The 18,746-nt window shown below is 42.9% G+C and overlaps 2 protein-coding genes across 6 annotated transcripts in view; one reads left to right on the top strand and one right to left on the bottom strand.

Moving 5' to 3' along the window:
- Positions 1-9,846, top strand: part of tdrd9 (tudor domain containing 9) — a 52,111-nt gene extending 42,265 nt beyond the window's left edge. For both annotated transcript variants that reach the window (XM_041855052.2, XM_041855051.2), the window contains exons 28-33: positions 2,306-2,376; positions 2,468-2,577; positions 2,892-2,988; positions 8,357-8,495; positions 8,610-8,801; positions 8,970-9,846. In XM_041855052.2, coding sequence (XP_041710986.1) covers positions 2,306-2,376; positions 2,468-2,577; positions 2,892-2,988; positions 8,357-8,495; positions 8,610-8,801; positions 8,970-9,068 — 708 coding nt within the window. In that variant the 3' untranslated portion in view covers positions 9,069-9,846. The remainder of the gene's footprint in view (positions 1-2,305; positions 2,377-2,467; positions 2,578-2,891; positions 2,989-8,356; positions 8,496-8,609; positions 8,802-8,969) is intronic.
- LOC121544850 (reticulon-1-A-like) overlaps positions 9,708-18,746 on the bottom strand; it is a 50,474-nt gene continuing 41,435 nt past the window's right edge. For 2 of the 4 annotated variants that reach the window (XM_041855053.2, XM_041855055.2), the window contains 6 exons: positions 13,583-13,790; positions 13,311-13,449; positions 12,796-12,865; positions 11,923-11,969; positions 10,678-10,736; positions 9,708-10,521 (listed from right to left, as the gene is read on the bottom strand). In XM_041855053.2, the coding sequence (XP_041710987.2) occupies positions 10,479-10,521; positions 10,678-10,736; positions 11,923-11,969; positions 12,796-12,865; positions 13,311-13,449; positions 13,583-13,790 (566 nt within the window). In that variant the 3' untranslated portion in view covers positions 9,708-10,478. Of the gene's footprint in view, positions 10,522-10,677; positions 10,737-11,922; positions 11,970-12,795; positions 12,866-13,310; positions 13,450-13,582; positions 13,791-18,376; positions 18,468-18,523; positions 18,606-18,746 lie in introns of those variants that run through there. The other 2 variants (XM_041855056.2, XM_041855054.2) reach the window with 2 other exon arrangements.

The raw sequence follows: 18,746 nt of genomic DNA, 5'->3' as shown, positions 1-18,746 counted from the left end.
TACACTGTGTTTCTGATCAATTTGATGTCAGTTTAATTGACAAAAAAATTGCTTTTCTTTCGAAAACAAGGACGTTTCTAAGTGACCCCAAACTTTTGAAAGGTATACATATCCTTTAAAAAATAATATTTCCCTTTATTACTTTCCAACCCCATCACCCCTTCCCTAATTGGAGTAAACTAGTGAACAACAACACTTAGGCCTCTACTTCCAGCTTATACATACTATATACATTTTATGGACACAGTCAATTGTACAATAATTATATTTTGTTTGTTTTTACCCCTGAACTTCCTCTACCCTCAACCTCTCCGATCATTTTCATGATGTCCATCCGGTTTGCTTCTATATGCCATATCTTTCTAACTGTGCTCTTTCACAAAAGCTCTCAACCTATAACCTACAGTGGGGGAAAAAAGTATTTAGTCAGCCACCAATTGTGCAAGTTCTCCCACTTAAAAAGATGAGAGAGGCCTGTAATTTTCATCATAGGTACACGTCAACTATGACAGACAAAATGAGAAAAAAAATCCAGAAAATCACATTGTAGGATTTTTAATGAATTTATTTGCTAATTATGGTGGAAAATAAGTATTTGGTCAATAACAAAAGCTTCTCAATACTTTGTTATATACCTTTTGTTGGCAATGACACAGGTCAAACGTTTTCTGTAAGTCTTCACAAGGTTTTCACACACTGTTGCTGGTATTTTGGCCCATTCCTCCATGCAGATCTCCTCTAGAGCAGTGATGTTTTGGGGCTGTCGCTGGGCAACACGGACTTTCAACTCCCTCCAAAGATTTTCTATGGGGTTGAGATCTGGAGACTGGCTAGGCCACTCCAGGACCTTGAAATGCTTCTTACGAAGCCACTCCTTCGTTGCCCGGGCGGTGTGTTTGGGATCATTGTCATGCTGAAAGACCCAGCCACGTTTCATCTTCAATGCCCTTGCTGATGGAAGGAGGTTTTCACTCAAAATCTCATGATACATGGGCCCATTCATTCTTTCCTTTACACGGATCAGTCGTCCTGGTCCCTTTGCAGAAAAACACCCCCAAAGCATGATGTTTCCACCCCCATGCTTCACAGTAGGTATGGTGTTCTTTGGATGCAACTCAGCATTCTTTGTCGTCCAAACACGACGAGTTGAGTTTTTACCAAAAAGTTATATTTTGGTTTCATCTGACCATATGACATTCTCCCAATCCTCTTCTGGATCATCCAAATGCACTCTAGCAAACTTCAGACGGGCCTGGACATGTACTGGCTTAAGCAGGGGGACACGTCTGGCACTGCAGGATTTGAGTCCCTGGCGGCGTAGTGTGTTACTGATGGTAGGCTTTGTTACTTTGGTCCCAGCTCTCTGCAGGTCATTCACTAGGTCCCCCCGTGTGGTTCTGGGATTTTTGCTCACAGTTCTTGTGATCATTTTGACCCCACGGGGTGAGATCTTGCGTGGAGCCCCAGATCGAGGGAGATTATCAGTGGTCTTGTATGTCTTCCATTTCCTAATAATTGCTCCCACAGTTGATTTCTTCAAACCAAGCTGCTTACCTATTGCAGATTCAGTCTTCCCAGCCTGGTGCAGGTCTACAATTTTGTTTCTGGTGTCCTTTGACAGCTCTTTGGTCTTGGCCATAGTGGAGTTTGGAGTGTGACTGTTTGAGGTTGTGGACAGGTGTCTTTTATACTGATAACAAGTTCAAACAGGTGCCATTAATACAGGTAATGAGTGGAGGACAGAGGAGCCTCTTAAAGAAGAAGTTACAGGTCTGTGAGAGCCAGAAATCTTGCTTGTTTGTAGGTGACCAAATACTTATTTTCCACCATAATTTGCAAATAAATTCATTAAAAATCCTACAATGTGATTTACTGGATTTTTTTTTCTCAATTTGTCTATCATAGTTGACGTGTACCTATGATGAAAATTACAGGCCTCTCTCATCTTTTTAAGTGGGATAACTTGCACAATTGGTGGCTGACTAAATACTTTTTTCCCCCACTGTATATACTTATTATGGACACAGTATGCTTTACATGAGTTATCTTGTTGTTATTAGTTGTTGTTAGTTGTTATTAGTCCCATCCCTATCTTAATGTAATGACATTGGGGGAAGAAAACTGGTTTATTATCAATGACTTATCAACAGCTGTAACAAGTTGTCCAGTGTAGGAAATCCTCACTGGTATCGTAGTTTATAGAAAGACCCATAACATAAATGTGTATGAATGTTAGTGGCTACAGAATGCCCATTTTGAGTCTTACTGCTGATTAAGTAAGTGTTGCTGATGCTGTTCCCAACAGGTTCCTGTGCATGGCCCATCCAGCCCTAACAAAGTCAACTTCCACAGCTTTTGCAACGTCAGCCACTACAGGTTAGTCACTGTCACCCAGATCAGGTTAGAGTTTGGCCCACTTCTGGTGACACTATATCTCAGTGCTAATGAATGTGTCAACTCCTTTCAGGTCGGTACTCATAGAAAAGGACAGCATCAACTCAGTGGCGTTGAATGACAGTCCTCAGGACAGCCATCAGAGGATGCTGGTGGCCGGCTCCGTGTCTGTCAGTGCCACAGGTACAGGACTGGGAATGGGATCTGATCTGGGATATAAGCAGACTCTAGAACAGGGGTATTCAACTCTTACCCTACGAGGTCCGAATCCTGCTGGTTTTCTTTTCTACCTGGTAATTAATTGCACCCACCTGGTGTCCCAGGTCTAAATCAGTCCCTGATTCGAGGGGAACAATTAAAAAATGCAGTGGAACTGGCTTCAACGTCCAGACTTAAGTTTGAGGGCGCTAGAATAAGGATTAGACCCTACCAGACATTTCTATTTGTCTTTGTTATAACAGTAAGATACTTATGTGTGAATGTGTGTGCTGCTCTAGGCGCATGCATTCTACTGAAGGAGACCACGCTGATGCCTCACATCCACGGCCTGCCTGCTCTCATCACCATGCTCTTCAGCCCTGTCATTGAGCTACGGTCAGTCTGCTTGGAGATAGTATGCTCCTCACCACATTCACATTTAATCAAATTACCTATCAGAAAACCTTACCCTAAGATCCTATAAGGAATGTGAAATGATTGGGGTTCTACTAAGCTAACATATGGAATTGTTTGAAGATGGTCATACCAAGGATAATTGAGCTATTTGATTTTAAATTAAGGTATCAAATGAGAGATCTAAGAAAGATCAGGAAACAATAATAATAATAAAAAAAATGGACATGTATTTAACCTCTTATTTTAAGCACTAAACTACACTATATACAAAAGTATGTGGACACCCCTTCAAATTAGTGGATTCGGCTATTTCAGCCACACCCGTTGCTGACGGGTGTATAAAATCGAGCACAGAGCCATGCAATCTCCAAAGACAAACCTTGGCAGTACAATGGCCTTACTGAAGAGCTCAGTGACTTTGAACGTGGCACTGTCATAGGATGCCACCTATCCAACAAGTAAAATATCTGCCCTGCTAGAGCTGCCCCGGTCAACTGTAAGTGCTGTTATTGTGAAGTGGAAACGTCTAGGAGCAACAACGGCTCAGCCGTGAAGTGGTAGGCCACACAAGCTCACAGAACGGGATTGCAGAGTGCTGAAGCACGTAAAAATCGTCTGTCCTCGGTTGCAACGCTCACTACCGAGTTCCAAACTGCCTCTGGAAGCAACGTCAGCACAAGAGCTGTTTGTTGGGAGCTTAATTAAATGGGTTTCCATGGCCGAGCAGCCGCACACAAGCCTAAGATCACCATGTGCAATGCCAAGCGTCGGCTGGAGTGGTGTAAAGCTCGCCGCCAATGGACTCTGGAGTAGTGGAAATGCGTTCTCAGGAGTGATGAATCACACTTCACCATCTGGCAGTCCGACAAACTAATCTGCGTTTGGTGGATGCCAGGATAACCCTACCTGCCCGACTGCAAAGTGCCAACTGTAAAGTTTGGTAGAGGAGGAATAATGGGGCTGTTTTTCATGGTTCGGGCTAGGCACCTTAGTTCCAGTGAAGGGAAATCTTAATGCTACAGCATACAATGACATTCTAGATGATTCTGGGGGATGTTGGTAGAGCATGGCGTAGTGCAACGCCAGGGTTGTGGGTTCGATTCCCACGGGGGGGGGGCCAGTATGAAAAAATAAAAAAATATAATGTATGCACTCACTAACTGTAAGTCGCTCTGGATAAGAGCGTCTGCTAAATGACTAAAATGTAAATGTAATTCTGTGCTTCCAACTTTGTGGCAACAGTTTGGGAAATGCCCTTTCCTGTTTCAGCATGACAATGCCACCGTGCACGAAACGAGATCCATACAGTAATGGATTGTCGAGATCGGTGTGGAAGAACTTGACTGGCCTGCACAGAGCCCTGACCTCAACCCCATCGGACACCTTTGGGATGAATTGGAACGCCGTCTGTGAGCCAGGCCTAATCGCCCAACATCTGTGCCCGACCTCACTAATGCTCTTGTGGCTGAATGGAAGCAAGTCCCCGCAGCAATGTTCCAACATCTAGTGGAAAGCCTTCCCAGAAGAGTGGAGGCTGTTATAGCAGCAAAGGGGGGAGTAACTCCATATTAATGCCCATGATTTTGGAATTAGATGTTCGACGAGCAGGTGTCCACATACTTTTGGTAATGTAGTGTATCTCATATATATATACTTCAATTTATAATTTTTTTCATTGGTACCTGGCTTAGGGCTGTTCCAGTGACCATATTACCGCCACACCGGCAGTCATGAGTCATGACCGCAGTAAAATTCCACATGACTGTTAAATCACGGTAATCTCCTGTTATGCACTCTGGACATGCTTTGGTAGTACCCAACTTGCTAATGACCATCAGGTCTTAATGGCCTGGTACTCAGGGCTCTATTGTCCTTCTAACCACTGACTCTGACATCAATGCAAATGCAATCAAAAATCACATCAAACACTTATCAAAACAGTATCTGCATTTAAAACTCACCTCACTGTGATGATCAATTTGAAAAAATAAGTTCAACAGCAGGTTGAAACTGATTGTAACACATGGTCGTTTGGATGTTGTTTCAAAGCCTAACACAACGAAATGAACAGTGCTTTCTAAGGTGATGATTAATTCAAAACACACATGCTCATATTAGAACCTGAATTAATATTATGATTGTGCCGTTGTACAATACATAGCCTACTGCATATTACGCATGGCAGAAAAACATAAAACTAAACTGATTTAAGATGTCTTTGGTACATAATTGGTCTAGCCTATACTCCAAAATTAAACAAATTAATGTGATCGCCTTTGAGTGTGGACTGTATTATTATGCATACTGGATGGACTGGTTACCTTATGCTACTCTCCAAAATGTCTATCCACGAGTCTGGGCGAGAACATATAGTACTAGGCGATGCTGTTGGTTCATTGATTGTGCAGGGCAGCTTACAGTAAGCCTACAATTATATTTAATTAGATTTTTGAATAGCCTAGTAATAGGGATTTTTTAAATGTATTTTCATAATTAATTGGGTGACACATTACCTTTTAGCTATTGTGGTGGTAATTCTAACGAAAAGGAGAGACTGTATTCTTCAAAACAACTTAATTTGCAAAAATGAAGCAATAAACGACAATCACTCAACAGTGCATCATTAGAAAGCCCAACGAGCATAGTTGGGTCTCAGCTTATATAGAAAAAGTACGTCCTATTCTGTCTACGTGACAGTTTAGCAGATGGGTGGAAACAGGGCGAGGTTGATAACACGAGGGCTCAACCGTATAACTGCGTCCGTGACAGTTCACACTATAATGTGCTCCTTCCTGCAACTTCCCATAGAGCTGACTTCCTGCAGAAAATAAAATCACAGGATGTGTCACATGCTGCGGTCGCACCCAAATGGCTCTTATCTGTACGCCCAGACTTACAGTACCAGTCAAAAGTTTGGACCCACCTACTCATTCCTGGGTTTTTCTTTATTTTTACTATTTTCTACATTGTAGAATAATAGTGAAGACATCAAAACTATTGAATAACACACATGGAATCTTGTAGTAACCAAAAAAAGTGTTAAACAAATCAAAATATATTTTAGATTTTAGATTCTTCAAATAGCCACCCTTTGCCTTGATGACAGCTTTGCACACTTTTGGCATTATCTCTACCAGCTTCACCTGGAATGCATTTCAATTAACAGGTGTGCCTTGTTAAAAGTTAATTTGTGGAATTTCTTTCCTCCTTAATGCGTTTGAACCAATCAGTTGTGTTGTGACAAGGTAGGGGTGGTATACAGAAGATAGCCCTATTTGGTAAAAGACCAAGTCCATATTATGGCAAGAACAGCTCAAATAAGCAAAGAGAATCGACAGTCCATCATTACTTTTAAGACATGAAGTTCAGTCAATCCGGAAAATTTCAAGAACTTTGGAAGTTTCTTCAAGTGCAGTTGCAAAAACCATCAAGCACTATGATGAAACTGGCTCTCATGAGGACCGCCACAGGAAAGGAAGACCCAGAGTTACCTCAGCTGCAGAGGATAAGTTGATTAGAGTTAACTGCACCTCAGAAATGGCAGCACAAATAAATGCTTCACAGAGTTCAAGTAACAGACACATCTCAACATCAACTGTTCAGAGGAGACTGCGTGAATCAGGCTTTCATGGTCCAATTGCTGCAAATAAACCACTACTAAAGGACACCAGTAAGAAAAAGAGACTTGCTTGGGCCAAGAAACACGAGCAATGGACATTAGACCGGTGGAAATCTGTCCTTTGGTCTGATGAGTCTAGATTTGAGATTTTTGGTTTCAACCGCTGTGTCTTTGTGAGACGCAGAGTAGGTGAACGAATCATCTCCGCATGTGTGGTTCCCACCGTGAAGCATGGAGGAGGAGGTGTGATGGTGTGGGGGTGCTTTGCTTGTGACACTGTCTGTGATTTATTTAGAATTCAAGGCACACTTAACCAGCATGGCTATTACAGCATTCTGCAGCGATACGCCATCCCATCTGGTTTGCGCTTAGACCCAACACACCTCCAGGCTGTGTAAGTGCTATTTGACCAAGAAGGAGAGTGATGGAGTGCTGCATCAGATGACCTGGCCTCCACAATCACCCGACTTCAACCCAATTGAGATGGTTCGGGATGAGTTGGACCGCAGAGTGAAGGTAAAGCAGCCAACAAGTGCTCAGCATATGTGGGAACTCCTTCAAGACTGTTGGAAAAGCATTTCAGGTGAAGCTGGTTGATAGAATGCCAAGAGTGTGCAAAGCTGTCATCAACGCAAAGGGTGGCTACTTAGAATCTAAAATATATTTTGATTTGTTTAACACTTTTCTGGTTACTACATGATTCCATATGTGATTTCATAGTTTTGATGTCTTCACTATTATTCTACAATGTAGAAAATAGTCAAAATAAAGAGACTCTTGAATGAGTAGGTGTGTGAACTTTTGACTGGTACTGTATGACGAGACAAGCCTGTATCAGCAAAAAATACTAACAGAAAACAGTTCAATTCTCTAAGTAAAAACAGGATATTATGTCTAATTAAACAGTATAGTATGAAATGAATATTACATTTCCTCCACACTATACAGAATATCTCGCCACCGTGCGTTTCCATCTCCTCTCTCCTTTATTTCTTTCTCGAGCGTGCAGAGGGGATGTCAACAGTTTAGTGAAATATGTTTAGTTGCGTAAACATGTTACTATTGATGTTCCCGAACAGATTTCACTTAGTTTCCTAAATTAAGCACTGGGTAGCTGCAGGAACAAGGTTGGAGAGCCCATGGCATACAGAGTTTGGGCGGAATATCACCTGTTGTGCAGCGAGAGCATTCTCCTCAAACAGTGGTTGATGCGTGGAGTGAAATAAGTGTCCTCATATTTCTTTCTTAGCTGCTCATATTAAGCACATGCTCCGCTATAAAACCAAAGAAGCCTACCCGGCATCATTGAAAAACGGACCGGCAGGAAAGCGCAATTCGCTATTGGAGTGCATACAGATGACGGCTTTTTCCCCCTACCCCTCTATAAACTGTTTAGCAAACCGTTCAGATGCTACAGACGTGTTCGTGAAAAGACCGATATTTGGTCTCATGATCTGACAAACACCGCTCTAGCTCTGCCACCCTTCACCACAGATGCGGAAGGGCGACATCGGCGGATGTGGTGGATTGAGACGCAGCCTATGCAAATAAACATGTTTCTAGCTCAAACTGACAGATTTGTTTTTTTTGCTAATTACATTTCCGCAGGGGCGTGGACATCAACTCTAGGGGGCTAAATGATAATATAAATAATGTGTTGTAATATTCACTTCAAATCATGCATTTAGTTCTACAGGTCTGTTATGTAACCGTGCCTGTTCTCTGCAGCACCAACGAGGAGAGGAACAGCTACACTGGCGCCCTCTGTGGTCTGGGGTGGAACGTCCAGTCTCAGGAGGCTGTCTTGCCTGAACATGACATGGAGCTCGCTTTCGATGTTAAATTCGATGTAGAGGACATCACAGAGGTAGCTAACACCCTTGGAGTTCCTGCGTCAGACCATTCATATCCATATGTATCATGTTATAAAACATGAGTATCAACTTTCCACACATAACCGGTGTGTTTTGTGTTGGATCAGATCAATGCGTTGCGTGGTGCCATCAACCGTCTGGTGTGTGAGGGGCCCAACGGTCCTCTGCACCTGGGGCCTGACAGGATCAACAGCCTGCAGGAGGACTGCCGCGAACGCCTTGTCAGGTTATTTACAAAGTCGCCCCCTCGGGAAGACCTTATTCCTGTGTACTATGAGGAACCAAAGAAATGGAACCAGGTATGGCTTGAATTCATGGTGTAATGCTCTTTTTCCCCACTTCAATCGAATCAGTCCAGATTTTATATAGAGCGTAAGGCCCATACTTAACTATAATGTCTAGTGTTCAAACAATTTATATTGAACGTGTATGTGTGACCATTTTGTGTGCATGGTGTTCGTGTGCAGGTGGATCCCAGTCAGAAGATGGAGATTGTCCAGAAGGAAGATGGAAAGAGCAAAGGGGTCCTGTTCCAGCTACACCCCGTCACACTGCTAAACATGTGAGGCTATTCTAAAGCAGCAACCAGAAGCATAGCATGCTGTTCTGTTTTCACCTCCACTACTCTTGTTTTACAAGATTTTCTTCTTATGGAACCCTCAGGAAGGACATTCTCTTTTGATAATTGTGGTATATATTTTTATCATTTATTACTGTTACAATTATCATTTTTACACATGGTCCTGCCATGCTTCTCATGTCCTGGGTTTTTCTGTTATTCAGCTTCGCTATAGCTGTGTTAGATGTTTGGAAAGTATAACTACACTATCATCTTTTGATATAAATAATTGATATTCAAGGAATGGCACTCCTTTTCTTTTGTATAAATGAATCCAACTTATAGTCAAGGTATAGTACTAGCTTTAGTTCAGTGACCTGACAGCCAAGTTAAATTTGTCACCTCAGCATACTGACATGCAAGCACACACACAACAGGAAAGGGCCTTCTGTGCCAGAAGGTATCTACGTGTATTCATGGAATGTAATTTCAAATCCCTTTGGATATTTATCCAGCCGTGGTATGCACTGTGTACCCCTACAAAACACAACACCTCATATGTCCTCATATTTCTAACTCAAGACGAGACTGCCCTCGTCAAACTTTTGACTTGGACCATATTTTCAGTAATGCATCTGAAAAATGATAACATTATACATTGAGGAACATTTATTTTTCTGATTCTGTAATTAAATACATACTGTAAGTGCAAATAGTTAGTCCAGGGTCTAAGAACTACATTGAGTATAGGTGAACATAGTACAAAGTTGGACAGTTAATTCAGACAAGCTAAATATCATCAGATACTCCTTGTCTTCATAGTAGTTGAACAACAGTACCTAAGACATGAGCTTGTGTATAGTTCCATAGTTATGCAAAAAGAAACTACAATTACCACATCTAAAACGCATATTGTCAAATGAATGTGCTTGAAAACACAAAGGAAATCATTTTGATATTTATATATATTGACATATACTGAGAGAAGCCCCAACAGCTAACTCAGAAACATGAAGCAGTTTTTAACATTGGCAGCAGAGCATTTCTGTAGGCATATCGCTTTTTTGTACCTAACCTTAGTTTGTTGTAAGTGCTGAAGGAAAAAAAACTAGTGAAAACTGCACGAAAGATACAAAATAATATTTACTCAAGGCTTGACTTCATGCACTTAATAACAAGCAACACAAAATAAAAATATTTTTTCTTCAGAATTGTGTACTTGTCTACCTAGACATACCTTGAACATGAGTGATTTACTTCTAGACAGTTTTGGGGTCAGGGCTTCTCCAGTGGTTGGTTTTAGAGAACACCTTCTAGATGACATAGTACTACCCCCAGATAATGACAAGGCTATCCAACAATGATCAAGCTGTCTGCCTCTGAGTCTGAGCTGGACTCCTGTTAGCTAGACTCAGGTCTACTCTTCCTTTCGCTTGGCCCCGGGGATCTTCGCCTGGATCCTGTTGAGACAAAACATGGTCACCACTCTGATACAGTGTCGTTAAACTTTTCTAGTTTGTATCAAGATTAACATCATTACAATCTATTTCTTAGTGGGATGTTCCAGGGAGTAGTGTGTTCATTCTCGAGTAAAAAAGGTCATAACTACTACTCACTTCCCCACCACAGAGTTCACTTGGGTCCGTATTAGTCCCACATATTGGTCAATCTGTGCCTGAGGGTGAAGAGAAAAAACAATTTAGATTACATTAAAAAATATATATTCTTTATCCCATTACTCAACAATATGAAAGTAGAACTAATTAAATGGAACGATCTTTCCATAAATCTAACGGGTAGAATACACCTATTCAGAATGGCATGGCTGCCAAAGTTTATACTTATTCTCTGTAATACCAATTACCCCACTGAAGACGTTCTTTAAAAAAATGTATACTCTGTCATAAGACTTTATATGGGCAAATAAAACTCATAGGAAGATTTAAAACGTTTCTTTTTATTCTGAGTCTGAGGGTGGTTTTACTTGCGACATATAGTTAAATGTACTGAAGAGGAACAATGGGTACCTATTGAAGATGCGCATGCTTATCCCCAGAATATTTGTACGTGTATTTTCAAAGGATAAAGCTAAGAACATTAACTTAATTGTTAACACTATAACAACAGGGAAGAAAATAAAATGTATTCTACAAGAACCAATATCACTCCGTAAAAACACAACCCTATGGAGCAATCCTTGGATAGCTTTTCAGAATTACCTATTGGAACCAAGACTTAAAAATAACTGATATTGGCATAAAATGGAGGGTATATTGGAACATAACTAACAAAATTACAGTTAACTAAAATGTACGCTTAATCCAGTATAAATTGATGTATACAATTTATTATACAAGACAATATTCATGTCTTAAGTGTAAAACTAACAATGACTATAACATTCCCAGAAGGCATGGATTATTAAGTCCAAAAGTTATAGCCAGCGTTAGAAAGTTGGCTGTCAGAAGTATTACAATGTACCTTTACTTTTAATCCGTCTGTCTGCATATTTCAAGACATGGCATATGAGGGTGCAGTGAGATACCCGATGGGTTGGATGATACTTTTCTCGTCAATCATTTAAAAAAAATTATACTTAGCTGGAAATCAACCAATCCTCCATGGTTAACACAATGGAAAGGTCAAATGCTTTATCTAAATGTTGAAAGTGTGCGGGCGACAGAGAGAATCAAAATGGTGCGCTTTGAGGCCATACGGCGGAGAGTGTGCGAGCACTGGAGATGGGGGTGTGAGTCTGGGCAGGTGTGATGTTGATGTTTGTATGTGTATGTTTTGTATTGTAAAAAAAACAAATCGTACAAAAAAAGTACATGTATTCTAGAGTGAGGGTAAGTTCTTACCTGGTGTTTCTCATAGACAATGGGCATGCTGAACATGGACACCACGGCTGTAGGGGAAGAGAGTGAGCGCATGTTAAAGCAGTTTGACCTGGAGTGTCCCCCTTGGAATATACTCATGTACACATTGTGTCAACAGAGCCCCACCCCAGCTCAGAGACATATCTACAGTAGGTAAATAGAAACATAACAAATATATGAGATCTGTTATGTCTTCAGGTGTGAATGAATACTTTGAACAAGGCCCTTCATGAATTGACCTCTGGAAGTTCATCATATGGATCTTTTTAGGATGCGACTAATCCTAATGTAGGAAATCAATCGTTTTTGCTCAAAAGGACAGAACACTCAATAATCCACTGTGATACAGAATTGATACAGATTTCAGTAAAACTGTCTCTGGTTCCATGAAGAACCATATGTTGTGATGAGGCAACCATCAGGCTGTCTGAGTTGATCTTGTCATGTCATGTGGGACATGTTGCCCTGCTCCACAGCGTATGTTCTCTCTGTGTTGGGTTAATCATTGACTGACAATGGGGTACTTTGGGTTAATCATTGACTGACAATGGGGTACTTTGGGTTAATCATTGACTGACAATGGGGTACTTTGGGTTAATCATTGACTGACAATGGGGTACTGTGATGCTTGCTTATTACAGCCCACTCCCCTGATTATAGTACAAACTCACAGACTGGCTCCGTGATGGTGTAGATGGAGAGAGGTTTCAATATGATTCATTATATTACATTTTATAAAATGTTAGACAGCTGAGATAAAATATGAGCTGTATGTCAGGCTGAACATGGTGTGCAGTAGAGAGGTGCAGAGCTGAGTATAACAGCTACAGTAGCCAGTCGGAGAAGAATCCTCACCCAGAATAAGCAGAGTCAGGCCATTGAAGAGAGCGCCCACATAGGTCAGCAGCCACATCAGTACAGCAAACTGCAACACAGGGTAAAAACATTTAACTCTTGGCACTGTTTAAACAAACCCACCCCAACAATGTATGGTATGTGTATATGACGTTTGACTGAAGGTATGTCGTGATAAAAGTATTAATGTTTTAAGTGTAACGTGTCCATTTGATGTTTGACAGCAGGAATAGTACTGAGATTACATACATTAAAGAGTAGTGTTGGTAAGGTGGTTGTGTCCACCATGTCATTATTATTATTTATTATTTTAACCCCTCTGGCCAAACCCTCCCATAACCCGGACGGCGCTGGGCCAATTGTGCGCCGCCCTATGGGACTCCCGGTCACGGCCAGTTATGACACTGCCTGGGATCGAACCCGGGTCTGTAGTGACGCCTCAAGTACCTTAGACCGCTGCGCCATTTGGGAGACCATGTCATTATTTTAAGCCCAGAGGTGAGAGAGAGGCTGACCTTCAGTGAGTCGATGAGGTCCTGGACCAGGAACAGCCTACGGAGCTCCTTCATACAGGTGTTGGCGTAGAGCAGAGCCTTGTCAGCATATTTACCGATCTGATCCTGGGACAGAGAGATCTCCACCTCCAGATAAGATCTGTAGGTAAGAAGTACAACAGACTATTAGTGTCCAGGCTAAAGTGGCATTGCAAAAAAGATGAGTGAATGTTTAAATGTCAGATTATTTAATGTGCTGAGTAAACACAGATCCTCTATCCTCCCTCACTCACTTGAATGGGTGCCCTTCATCGGTCTTCTGCACAGCCTGAAGCACAGACTTGTAGATCCTGAAGCTGATGCTGGCAGAGAGGGCAGCCAGGGCTAAGTAGGCTCCCACACTGACCACACTGAACTGGGTCAGAGAGAAGAGCAGCAGGAGCACGCTGCCGAACACAGCTCCAGACTGCTTCACATTCCTCCAGTAGAGTAGGTCAATGGCTGGGGGGAGAACAGAGACAGTAGAGCAGGGTTAGGATCCAGGGTTAGACCCAGCATTACACACTACAGCAGGGTTCCCCAACTGGCGAGCCGAATTTGGCCCCCCAACTGTTTTGTTGTTGTTGTTCGACATAAGACTAAAAACACCAACAAATCAGCTCCAAGTGATTTTAATCTCGGAAATCTGTTCCAAAGTATTCCCACGCATAATAGAGAGATATGTGATCGTACACAAATATAAGCAAGGTTTGAAATGTTTATGTTTTAGTCAAATATCTGTTTGGTCTTCTTGCGGTCAATTTGCAGTCTACAAATTCTTTGTAATTATCTTGTGGCCCCCTGACCATCCGCTAAGAAAGAAAATCAGCACGCAGCTGAATCTAGTTGATGATCCCTGAACTACAGTATGACCAAGACCCATGATTACAGAGACCGTATCTGTGGGGTCACCTCAACATTACAAAGTATGACCCAACCGTAGGGTCACCTCAACATTACAAAGTATGACCCAACCGTAGGGTCACCTCAACATTACAAAGTATGACCCAACCGTAGGGTCACCTCAACATTACAAAGTATGACCCAACCGTAGGGTCACCTCAACATTACAAAGTATGACCCAACCGTAGGGTCACCTCAACATTACAAAGTATGACCCAACCGTAGGGGTCACCTCAACATTACAAAGTATGACCCAACCGTAGGGTCACCTCAACATTACAAAGTATGACCCAACCGTAGGGTCACCTCAACATTACAAAGTATGACCCAACCGTAGGGTCACCTCAACATTACAAAGTATGACCCAACCGTAGGGGTCACCTCAACATTACAAAGTATGACCCAACCGTAGGGTCACCTCAACATTACAAAGTATGACCCAACCGTAGGGTCACCTCAACATTACAAAGTATGACCCAACCGTAGGGTCACCTCAACATTACAAAGTATGACCCAACCATAGGGTCACCTCAACATTACAAAGTATGACCCAACCGTAGGGTCACCTCAACATTACAAAGTATGACCCAACCGTATGGTCACCCCAACATTACAAAGTATGACCCAACCGTAGGGTCACCTCAACATTACAAAGTATGACCCAACCGTATGGTCACCCCAACATGACAAAGTATGACCCAACCGTATGGTCACCCCAACATGACACAGTATGACGCAACTTTAGGGTCACCCCAACATGACCCAACCGTATGGTCACCCCAGCATGACACAGGGATAGAATAACCACAGTGCTCAATAGTGTTCCTTACCACGTCTACGTTGTGATATAATTTACAGTACGGTAATCCTGTGTATCCCAGGCATTTAACTCAGATAACTGGAAGCCCATAGCAACCAGAAATCCTCAGAGACCCCTGACGTGTGTGTGATTTTGCTCTAACCTATATTTTATTGCGTTTGATTGAGTTGTCGATTTAAACGTAGATGTGAATGTGTCAAAGTGAAAACATTTCTATCCGGCTTCCTTTCGCCTATATATATAGAGTGACCTTTGCAAACGATAATAGTGAGCTGACTCTTACTTGTCAAACAGGCGTCACGCAATTCATGTTGCCACACACCGGCACTGCCAGTGAAATGTGTGATTGTCTATAGTAGTGGTCAGCACCTGGTCTGGTCTCACACACACAGTGACCCTGCAGTACCCTAACACAACCTGGTTCCCCAGTAGCACAACTGTACTGGCCATTCACAGAGCTGGGTTAATCATTGACCTGGGGGCCTGTGGAGACGGTGGCAGAAATAGACGCTGTATCAGCAGTGTCCAGAGATAACCGGTGCGTTCGTAAATTCACTCTGGCTATCTACTCCGATTTCAGAGCACTCTCGTATGAGTGTGCCAGAGCGCAGAATAACTGATGAATTTACGAACGCTCAACACCCGTTGAATATGGCCGGTGTCAGTAAACGTCGGCAAAAAAGCGTAACTAAATTGTTGCCAGGAGCACAGTTACAGTCATCAACGCTCTGGATAACATGAAAACAGCCTAACCAGCTCTGCTAGAGCGAGTAAAATGGTCAGTGAGGTGTTCTCTCATTCGTGTCTGGAAGTAGCTAGCCAAAGTTAGCCAGATAGCTTGGGTGCTTGACTGCCGTTGTGAGGTCAGAACACTCGGATCAACCCTACTCCTCGACCAGAGCGTCCAGTGTGCGCTCTGAATTTATGAACGGACAATCTGACAACGCTCTGAATGTACAAACGCCCTGGCACTCCAGATTGATTTTATGAACACACCCAACAGCTCAAAGTGACCTGGTCATTCTAGAGTTCTACGTTTAGAGGAACGTCATCACAGTGACGGATGACGGGCCCATTTGGGACCATTGGAGTGAACAAACTGGGCTACATCATAAGGCTGACTGGTAAACACCCCAAGGGGATATAGGCAACCTAAATAAGCTTTATTTTAATCTACCATTTCATACATTGAACAGAAATATAAATGCAACAATTTCAACGATTTTACTGAGTTACAGTTCATAATTTAAATAAATAAATTAGGGGCGTGGATCAGAAAACCAGTCAGTATCTGGTGTGACCACCATTTGCCTCCTGCAGCGCGACACATCTCCTTTGCATTGAGTTGATCAGGCTGTTGATTGTGCCGTTGAATGTTGTCCGACTCCTCTTCAGTGGCTGTGCGAAGTTGCTGGATATTGGTGGGGACTGGAACACGCTGTTATACGCGTCAATCCAAAGCATCCCAAACATGCTCAATGGGTGACATGTCTGGTGAGTATGCAGGCGTTGGAAGAACTGGGACATTTTCAGCTTGTGTACAGATCCTTGGGGCCGTGCATTATCATGCTGAAACATGAGTTGATGGCATCTCGTCACAGTATCTCTGTGCATTCAAATTGTATTTGTTGTCCGTAGCTTATGCCTGCCCATACCATAACCCCACCACCACCATGGGGCTCGCCCACACAACGCCATATGCCCGGTACAGTTGAAACCGAGATTAGCACCTGAAGAGCACACTTCGCCAGTGTGGCAGTGGCCATCGAAGGTGAGCATTTGCCCACTGAAGTCGGTTACGACGCCAAACTGCAGCCAGGTCAAGACCCTAGTGAGGACGATGAGCAGTCAGATGAGCTTCCCTGAGATGGTTTCTGAACAGAAATTCTTCAGTTGTGCAAACCCACAGTTTAATCAGCTGTCCAGGTGGCTGTTCTCAGACTATCCCGCTGGTGAAAAAGCCAGATGTGGAGGTCCTGGGCTGGCGTGGTTACACGTGGTCTGCGGTTGTGAGGCCGTTTGGATGTACTGCCAAATTCTCTAAATTAACCTTAAATTCTCTGGCAACAGCTCTGGTGGACATTCCTGCAGTGAGCATGCCAATTGCACGCTCCCTTGTGTGACAAAACTGCACATTTTAGAGTGGCCTTTTATTGTCTCAGCACAAGGTGCACCTGTGTAATGATCATGCTGTTTAATCAGCTTCTTGATATGCCACACCTGTCAGGTGGATGGATTATCTTGACAAAGGAGAAATGCTCACTAACAGGGATGTAAACAAATTTGTGCACAACATTTTAGAGAAATAAGCTTTTGTGCATATGGAACATTTCGGGAATCTTTTCTTTCAGCTCATGAAACATGGGACCAACACTTTACATGTTGCGTTTATATTTTTGTTCAGTATACATCCAATTCAATGGTGTCTTAAAAGACTGGTGCCATGTCCTGCTATCTATGTTTTTTTTGGCATAAGACTCGGTACGTTTCAGCCCCCAACAAAGATGGCAGAGGTTTGTCACCCCTGGATTAGGCCTGAGTCAGTGTACCATTCCAGCTCAGCTCAAGTGACCCACACAGCCCTCTCCTGTGTTGGCTGGAAACACAGGCTTGTTTCCATGGAAAAGGGTCTGGTTCACCCACAGTAGTGAGCCGGCTCCTCCACATCCAGTGACTGTGGCTCAGTGTACATTCATGTATTTCAATGTTCAACTGTTGATGTGACACCTGCAAGCCCTCTGTTTCACAAGGAAGAGGAGAAGACCAAGCCTGTTCCATTGATTTTGTCCTCCTGTTCCATAGAGTGAGAAACTGCTGCGTCCTCTGGGTGTCTTCTCCTTCCTCCCTAAGCCCTCCTGCCTGCCCATCCGCCTTCCTGCTCTAATTTTAGCTGTGGAGCTGTGAGCAGCACAGAGATGATGGCCATCTTTATTTTCTAACATAGGCATCTGCGGATGCCTAAAAGGTGTTCTAAAACAGGGTGCTGAAAGGACACTCATTTTACCACCACTGACTCTCTCGTTTTGTGAGGGACAGGTGCACATTTTGCCATACCCCCATAATCATCTGCCCAAATCATCAAGACTGAGCTCCCCTTCTCAGTAACCAATACGGACTGATCGCTTTCCCTGTAATCAATAACTAATCAATCAGGCTGGATTACCACCCCTTCATCTATAATCTTCCATTTATATCTGACTGAGTGCCACTCCCTATAAACCCACTGTCACGGTCACTAGTCAGAAACTCACTCTATGATATGCCATTTATCTACAGTATTGCTTAAAATGGAGATGCAAAAAAAGAAATAAACATTCACACGCACCAAGCGAAGCAGCCGTAAAACAGACAGGCAGGACAGCAATGCCAGAGAGACTTGACATACAGTAGCATATGTGCATTGTAATCTGATCTACAGATTGCACAAAGAGAGAAAAGCTTTAGCTAGTACGGTAGAAGCGTGTGTACTGACCTGCGGCTCCCATGGCTGAATAGGGACAGAGGCAGCTGCTTTATCCACAGACAAAGGGAGAGCAATGAAGGGGGACCCCCCCTCTCCGGGGAGGGGCCACAAGCACACAGCCTAGTCATTGGTCTGGGGGGGGTGGGGGAGCTGCGATCCAGCACATACTCATACACACACCCTCTCAGTGAGCTCTTTTATACCCTAGCTTTAAAGCACAGCCCCACTGACA

The sequence above is a fragment of the Coregonus clupeaformis genome, chromosome 29 (assembly GCF_020615455.1).
Source record: "Coregonus clupeaformis isolate EN_2021a chromosome 29, ASM2061545v1, whole genome shotgun sequence".
NCBI classification, from domain to species: domain Eukaryota; kingdom Metazoa; phylum Chordata; class Actinopteri; order Salmoniformes; family Salmonidae; genus Coregonus; species Coregonus clupeaformis.
Note: the sequence above shows the minus strand (reverse complement) of the source record. Positions and strands in the feature narration are given on the sequence as shown.